The following is an 8,927-nucleotide window of genomic DNA, read 5'->3' as shown; positions in this document are numbered from 1 at the left end:
CTTTATAATAATAATAATAATAATAATTATAATAATAATAATAATAATAATAATGGGAAAAAAAAAGGTAATAATAATAATAATAATGGGTTGGGTCCTTTGTTTCCCGGGGGAATTTTCCCCGTTTTTTTTTTTTTTTTTTTTTTTTTTTTTTTTTGTCGAATACCTTGAAATAAATTGTATTAAAAAAAAAAAATAAATAAAAATTGATTTTTTTTTTTTTTACTAATGACACGATTGTTTTTAAAAAAATTTTTCACGGGTTTCTTTTTTTTTTTTTTTCAAGGTTGGCTTTTTTTTTTTATTTTTTTTTTTTAATCCGTTAAATACAAAAATTAAAATTTGATCGATATAAAAAATATCGATAATCGATAGAAAGATTTTTTCATTAAAAAAAAATATTATTTTCAAATTATTAATAATAATAATAATAATAATAAAAGCCATAAATCGATAAAAATTAATCGTTTTTTTTTTTTTTTTTTTTGTAATTAATAACATAAATCAATGTGTGATGGAATAATAAACAAACAACATACAAACATACAAACGAAATAATAATAATAATAATATTTACCAATCGTATTAAAAAATTGAATTTCTTTTCTTTTCTTTCTTCTTTTTTTTTATGCACAACAACAATAATAATAATAATTAAAATTTTTTACGTTAATTTTAATTAGTGAATTCATTTTGACATATGATGATGAATTATAAACACATAAGACAATTAATTAATTAATTAATCCGCACGGTTTTTTTTTCTTTTCTTACTTTTTAAATTATATATATTTAATTAAAATAAATCACGAACACGCACGCACAAACACTTTATTACAAAAACAGAAAAAATTAAGGTAAAGATAAAAATTATAACCTTTACACGAACCGACAATACGACATCAACTGACTACGAAAAACCGCCAACAAAAATGGCGTCTGCGCATAAAAACCCGCGTAATTGACACGTGCAAATTTGGGAGTGCCATCTAAGGAAAAAAAAAAAAAAAATTTTTTTCTTTTCTTTTCTTTATTTTCCTTATTTTTCTTTCTTCATTTCATTTCAAATAAATAAAACAAAATCAAAATTTCGATATTTTAATTAAATAATTTTAAATAACAAACAAATAACAATAAAATAAAGGAAAATAAACAACAACAACAACAAATATTATTAAACATTTATTATTACTATTCTTTATTTATTTATTTATTTCTCTTTACATTATTTATTTATTTATTTATTTCATTTCAAAGAGTACATAATTAATCAAATATATATTATTTAATTTGAGAAACTTTTGTTTAAAAAAAAAAAAAAAAAAAACTACATTTTTTTCTCATAACGATGATGATGATGATAATAATATTAATAATCACGATTTATTTTAAGCTAAACAATTTTATTATTTCATTTATATGTATTCGCATGATAAATATATCCAAAAATAATAATAATTGATAATTATAAATAATAATAATAATGATAAGTTTTAACAACTACGATACGAATCTATTAATTAAATATTTTCGTATAAAAACAAAAAAAAATGGATAAAGAGCAAAAAAAAATTCAGTAGCTCTTTTGATTTTCAACTTATGAGAATATCTACAAGTTTGTAAATAAAGAGATTTTTTTTTAAAATTATTTGATTCAGAGAAAAGAGGCAAAAAAAAAAAAAAAAAAAAAAAAAACAAAAAGCCAGGCGGCAAACAACGATAAAAAGTAAATCGATTGTTTATGATAATTAACAACGTGTTTCGTATAAACCGGATCGTCCGATATATCGAACCCATTTGATGACGTCGTGATCGGAATAATTCAATTTGGGTTCGAAAACTTTTAGGTATCGAACTTTGAAACCGGAGGGTGCAAATGGCACCTCGAAATTCATCGATATCGGTGGTCTCGTCCATTTTTTCTTAGTGTCCGTTTCCAAAAGTTCTATTTCGGCTGATAATTGAGTTTCTTTCATTCCAGCAATCCTTTTGATTCTGTAATAATAATATAAAATTCATTGGATGTTTTTTTTTTTTTTGGAGAAGGAGAGAGGGAGAGGGGAAGGGAGAAAGGGTTTAAAACTAATAACACTCACTTCCAAACGATGGCATTTTCCGAAGCTTTATATTTGGCTTTCCCTTTCAAACAAATCAATTGAACTCCGGATGTGTTTAACGGAGTCGGAATTTTAACTTCAATTTTTTGACCCAAAAGAGATGGCTTGAAATTTGATTTTAAAACGACTTTAACTTCCATTTTTGTTCTTCCGACTTCTCTCACCAATGGAATCACACGAAACGGAAGTGAAATGTCTTTGGTTGTTCTATATCTGCAAAAAATATTTTTTTTTTTTTACTAGAACTTTATGCAAAAAAAAAATAATAAAAATTAATTTATTATTATTATTATTATTATTATTATTATTTACCTCATGAGTTCAAATTCGCCATCAGGTGGAATAAAGCTGATGGAATGTTCAGTTTCAAATTTTGATAATTTAACGCATTGATGAAATTGACAGTCGTCAATGACGACCACGGGTTTTCCAGATCTTGTTGCTTCTTCCGAATTTCCTCCGACGCTTTTCCCCTTTGCTTCCATGACTATTTTATCATTTATACCAAATTTGCATTCCGGCATTCCAGACAAATAAGACTTCATGACAACTTTACCTGCGACATGTGCTGATAAAACTTGTCCTGAAAAAATATAAAATTTCTTTGTACCTTATTTTTAATTTTTAATTCATATCCTTAAGGATTTTTTCTATTTTCTTACCCTGAGGACTCATAAGCAAGTTGACATATTCCAAAACATCCAAAAATAATTCATTTCTGCGATATTTTATTCCCTCTCTTCTCCATCCGATTTGACCAGTAACCTGAGATGTGATCTGAGCTTGTTCTTCTTTTGTTTGAGATTTAATACCAGTTTGAGTAATGAATGTTTTTAAAACGCCAGTGTCCGAGTTTTGAGGATAACCAAAATCTAATATTTCTATTAAAAAAGAAAAATATATATCATCTGTATAAAATATCAGACAATTTTAAAAAATTGATTAAAAAAATTTATGTACCATCTAACAGTTCATAAATCAATACAAAATTATTTTTAATATTTTCTTCTGAAATTTTTCCAAAATAAGATTGCATCAAATCGATTATCTTCAATAGAAATTCAAATACCAAAGCTGCATTCACATTTTGTTTGGTCACTGCAGCAAGCCAAATGTTAGCTCTCTGAAATAAATCATATCATGCATTAAAAATGTTGATAATGTTTCAGACTAAAAACTAAAAAAGGAGATTTTTAATTTAAATACCTTTATGTGAAAGAAAGAAGTTCTGGCAATGTTTGTAACTGGACTTCTTACTTGTTGTCTGGCATGTATCACATTCACTCGAAAAGCATCGACAGCATTTCTTCCAATGTCATCCCTATACACTCGAGAAATGAGAACTTCTCCCTTGTGATTATACACAAACAATCCTCCGATCATGATTATACTTACTCAGCCTAAAATAAAATTTATTGATTCTATGAAATTTAAATATAATTTATATATTTTTATATTTGAAACAGTAAAATTATTTATTCTATCATTTCTGTAATTTTCATAGATTTTTAAAAACTTTACTTTGTGTTATTTAATAAATAGTTTATGAGAAAAAAAATATAATAATTTTTTTGATTGATTAAAACGGATATGACTAAATTCTAAAGAGGAGGGGCACGCTTATCAATTTATGAATTTCGAAGAAAAAAAACCACTCAATTTAATAAAATTAAATCTTAAGATTTTTTAAAATAAAAAAAATTCATTATTTTACAAGTTCGATTTAAAAAAAATTAATTTTAAATAATGAATTTAATGTCAAAAAAAAAATCATGGCTGAAGTAGTAAGCTATCCTTAGCGGCGCATGAAAAGAACTTGCAAAAAATAGAAAAAAAACATTTAAGCATTACTAAATTTAGAAAATAAAAAACTTACTTATAAAAGCGATAAGTATAATAAAAATAATCTAATGAAAAAATTTAATTTATGATCCTTACGCCCCCATAATTGAAATTTACAAGGAAACAAATGTAGAACTCGACTTCACTGACAGGTCAGCCAGTGTCATAGAGGTTGCTTCAAATTAAGTACCGAAGTAACGTGTATTTTGAAAGTTTAGATTTATCTGTTTCCACTTTCGTGCAACGTTAAATGGTTAACGTGTAAACAAAGTCAATTATAAAATAATGTAAGGAAAAAGTCAAACTTTTATTTAGTATACAACATGAATTCGTCTATAATCGTTCCAATCACTTTGTGGAGTGGCTCGGGACCTAGTTTTCGTGTGTCGTCCATTAGCGTATCTCCTAATTTAAAAAATTTAATTACTGGTAGCTGGACAGGACAACTTTGTTTGTGGAACTTGAATGTTGCAAAGAAAAAAATTTACCCTAAAAATATTTTGATTGGACACGAAAATTCCGTTTCATGTATGGTAAGCACAAATGAATTTGTAATTAGCTGTTCTGAAAGTGGAGAAATGTGCAGATGGCATTTAGAGGATGGTTTCTGTGAAATTGCAAAAAACTCATTACACATTCATAAAAACATACAGCTATATAAAGCAAATAAAAATACTGATGATTTAGTTTTTACCTGTGGTGATTATTCTGAAATTTTTATATATCAGTCGTTTACGCTACAAAAAATTAGTTGTTTATTTAGCGAATCCAATGGTTGTTGGATAACTAACTTTCACGTTATATCATCTGAGAATAAAGAAAATATGATAGTTGCAGGTATCACAGCAAAAGGCTGCCTTAAATTATGGACAGTAGATGATAGCATAAATAAATTACATCAAGAAATTCAATCAAACAATTTGCCTATTGAAAATGTTATCGATTTAAAATATAATTTTAATAGAAAAAACTTATTAATTGTCACTATTAAATATTGGTGTATATTCGATTCTGAATATTTTAATTGTTTGTATAAAATTAATAATATTGTTGATAATGAAAAACTTTTAGGTGGAAATTATTGTAATTCTAACATTGTTATTTGGACTGATTGTGGAAAATTTTACATATATTCTGAAAATAATAATACTCGACCTCATTTAAAAACAGTATTTTTAGATGATTTTTATTTAAAAACATTGTTTAATCCTGCCATGACTGTTTTGGAAAATAAAAACAGAGAAATATACTTTTTTAGGGGTGATTCATATGGACAAATAAACATTTGGACTTACTCCAGTTTTGACAATGTATCAAATTTTTCTTCTGTTAAACCTGTGTTGTCGACTGCACTTAGCGATAATTGGAGTACCGTCAAAAAGGGCTTTTTTGATAACATTGCAAGTTGCAGTAGTATAACTTGTTCCATTTACATTTTAGAATTAGATAAATTTTTTTTAGGCTGCTTAGAAGGTAATATATTAATTTTGCCTGCTGTGCAATCAATGATGTCCTACAGTTTTTATTCTTTTGATAAACCATCCTATAACATATTGTCAGGTCATAAAGGTAAAGTTAATTGTTTGATTCATCCTCATTCTAAATATTCTCATTACGATAAAGCTCACGTTGTTAGCGGAAGCTCTGATTTTTCCGTTTGTTTGTGGGATGTTTTCAAATTGGAACTCCTTCACAGATTTTGCGTACAAAGCGGAGAAATTTTGAGGTTGATCATACCGCCCGTAACGTGCAGTCCTAAAATAAAACAAAGCATTTGCAGTATTTCATCAGATCATTCTGTGGCAATTTTAAATCTGACTGACAAAAGATGCGTTATTTTAACGTCGAGCCACATGTTTCCCGTTGTTACGATTAACTGGAAGCCGTTGGACGGGTTTCTAATCGTCGAATGTTTCGATGGTACGGTTTTCGTGTGGGAAACGGAAACTGGTATTTTGGACAGGGTTTTAAATGGCGTCATCGCTCAAGAAGTCATTTTTGCTTGCAACGAAAAAAACATTTGTAACCCTCCCGCCGCTCTTTTTAATTTTTACACCGACGATGGAGGAGTGAAAAGAAAAAATTCCTTACGCAGGGATTTTTACGAAATAACCGGTGACAACGTTGAAACGTCCTCCACATGCCTATTTAAAATGAACGGTTTTTTAACGAGTAAAAAATCCGAGAGTCACGTTTTCCTATGCAATATCGATAATTTATTTACGAAAATAATTTCCGATCAAAATACTCATAATGAGCGACGCGTCGAAAATTGTTGCGACGACGACGACGCAAAATTATATTTATTAACACAAATGCTGAATCCGGATTCGACGAAAAATAATGCGAGTAAACCATTGGAAAATATTAAATCCGACGACGCTTTGATTCTCAATCAAAACGGATCAAAATCATTTGATAATAATAATAAAATGATGTCCGTAATAAAATACGACGGGGAAACCGGAAATGATGAAAACGATTGTTTGCTCTCGTTGAATTCAATGTTTAAAATTCTTCGATTCGTTTTGTCTTCTTTTCACGTTTGGGATCTCGATCCGTCCATCGATAATTTTTTAATAAATTATTTAGGTCTCATTAAACCCAATAGATTTTTAATACCTGGAATATCATCATCGTTTCCAGGAAAATACAGTTTATTCCTATCGAATTGCAAAAGTGTTTATCAACTGAGTTCCAGCGTGTTAGCCACGACTTGTTTGATAATGACCGCATTATCGAGCTTGTTGAAATCGATTTCTCTCGTTAAAATATCGAACGGTCAAGAGGGAGACAAAGAAGAAAACGATGATGACACGTGGGAAAAATTGTACGAATTTTACGAACACGTGTGCATGAATGTCGATAACGGTTACAACGTGACGAAACCCAGGATCGACGTATTGGTTAGGGGTTGGTGCAGCAGTAGTTATCACATACGTAAAGTTTCTAGAAAATTATTACCCATTTATTTGAGTTCTTTGCTTCAGAAAGAAGATCACGTGGATTTGTTAAAATTTTGGTTTAAATATTTACCGCATTTTAAATTTTCATCCAAAACAAAAATTCCGGACAAAGATGATTTGGACGACGTGAATCATTCGATCGTTGCACTCATACTTTTCGGTTCCGTAGGATCGGATTTAAAATTTAAATCAAATTTTTTATTATCGTGTCAGGAAAATTACGTTTATCAAACGTGTGCATCGTTCGTGTATTTGCTCCTGATGTCGAACAACGATAGACAATGTTTTAACGAATTGCGTGATATCGCCATAGATTTCATCGGACGCGGATACATATTGTGGGAGCAATTTTTAAAAATGGAAAAAATTTTACCCGTTTTTTTCGAAATATGCACGAACATGTTGAAAAACAGTTACGAATTTAACAACAGACCGTTTGGAATTTGTCTCACGGCACACGACGCACTCAAAGCCATAGCTCTCGCAAGAACGTCGGCTTTCATAAAATGTCTCACGACGGAAATGACTCGAATGAAACCTTCGAGCGGAAATAAAAATGGCGGCGGCGGCGGCGGCGACGATAATTTCGCAATAGAAAATTCAAAAGCGGAAATTTTATCCGTAATTGTTTTCCTATTGGAAAAAACTCCCTACATAATGTTGCTTTATTTAAACGAAGTCATTTCGATATTCGTTTACTGCATCGATTTGAGTCATTTCAAACGGGAAAACCTGAGCGACATGATACCGATTATGAAAAAATTTCGTCAGGTACATCATTGTTTGAACGGACAAAAAATAGCCGTCGGATTGAGTACGGGTTCGATAGTCATACACGATTTAAAATCGAAAAAAATCCTTTCCGCGACGGCACACAAAGACTCGATAAGCGCGATAAAATTTTCCGACGATGGAAAACACGTGGCATCGTATAGCTTTTACGAAAATCGTTTGACGCTCTGGCAAGTTTTGACGGGCATTTTCGGTTTGGGACAAATACAAATAAAAATGTTGAAAAGTTTCGAAACTTACCGAATACACGACGAAGAAATAAAAAATCATTTTGAAATAGCACAATTGATTTGGATCGATAATAAATCGATATCATTGAGTCTTTGCGACGGAACGGAAACGATTTTTCACATGTGATTGATTGATTTCCTTTTTTTTTTTTTTGTAAGATTTGAACCACCGCCATTTTTGTTGTTTTTCTCTCTCATTTTTTTCCTTATTTATACGTATCTGAGGTTTTTTCCCAAATAAATAATTCGAATGGTTGTTTGTCCTATGAGTCAAAGGTTGGGATGGGGTTTTCCGGTGATGATGTTGTCACGATCGTACCTTAAAAAAAATTAATAATAATGTTAATAATATGAGTTATGTAATGTTTTTCGAAATGTATTATTATTATTATTATTATTTTTTATAAACGTTTTGTTAATTATATATTTTTTTAACTATTTAAAATGTTGTTTAATTTATATCGATTATGTTTATGTGTAAAAATATTTATTATTAATTGATGTTATTAAAAATTTTATTGATTATATATATATATAGTAAAAAAAATAATATTTATTATTGATTATTTAAAAATAAAAAATAAATAAATAATTGACTTACGATTATTAATAATTTTTTTTATTTCGAACGGATGATTGATTGATTCCTTTCTCGTATTTATTATATTAAATTATTTATCTAAGGGATGATGAATTTTCCGGAAATGGAGTTTCTGGAAAGAAAAACAAACAGAAAAAAATTAGAGAGAGATGTTTGTATAAATGTTGAAATAGTGAAGAAGAATGAGGTGATGTGAAAAGAGGAAGATGATGATGATGATGATGATGATGATGGTGAGGATGATGATGATTATGATGGTGGTGGTGGTGGTAGTGGTGATGATGATGATGATGGTGGTGGTGGTGGTGATGATGATGATGGTGAGGATGATGATGATTATGATGGTGGTGGTAGTGGTGATGATGATGATGATGGTGGT

General features: G+C 29.2%; 2 protein-coding genes across 2 annotated transcripts; one reads left to right on the top strand and one right to left on the bottom strand.

Annotated features, from left to right (window-relative positions):
* Positions 1-1,748: 1,748 nt before the first annotated feature.
* On the bottom strand, positions 1,749-3,500 carry Phum_PHUM289210 (AP-2 complex subunit mu-1, putative; the record flags this gene model as incomplete). Its single annotated transcript, XM_002426958.1, has 6 exons — positions 1,749-1,995; positions 2,097-2,330; positions 2,430-2,700; positions 2,780-2,998; positions 3,078-3,240; positions 3,324-3,500. The coding sequence occupies 6 exons, from the start codon at positions 3,498-3,500 to the stop codon at positions 1,749-1,751; spliced, it is 1,311 nt and encodes a 436-aa protein (XP_002427003.1).
* Positions 3,501-4,282: 782 nt separating this feature from the next.
* Positions 4,283-8,074, top strand: Phum_PHUM289200 (tgf-beta resistance-associated protein trag, putative; the record flags this gene model as incomplete). Its single annotated transcript, XM_002426957.1, has 4 exons — positions 4,283-5,372; positions 5,421-6,519; positions 6,616-7,090; positions 7,139-8,074. 4 exons carry the CDS (start codon positions 4,283-4,285, stop codon positions 8,072-8,074), a joined length of 3,600 nt encoding a protein of 1,199 aa, XP_002427002.1.
* Between the last annotated feature and the right edge of the window lie 853 nt (positions 8,075-8,927).

This window comes from Pediculus humanus, genomic scaffold, assembly GCF_000006295.1.
Source record: "Pediculus humanus corporis 1103172107668 genomic scaffold, whole genome shotgun sequence".
Classification (NCBI taxonomy): Eukaryota; Metazoa; Arthropoda; class Insecta; order Psocodea; family Pediculidae; genus Pediculus; species Pediculus humanus.
The sequence above is the reverse complement of the archived record's forward strand: the minus strand, read 5'-3'. Positions and strand labels throughout refer to the sequence as shown.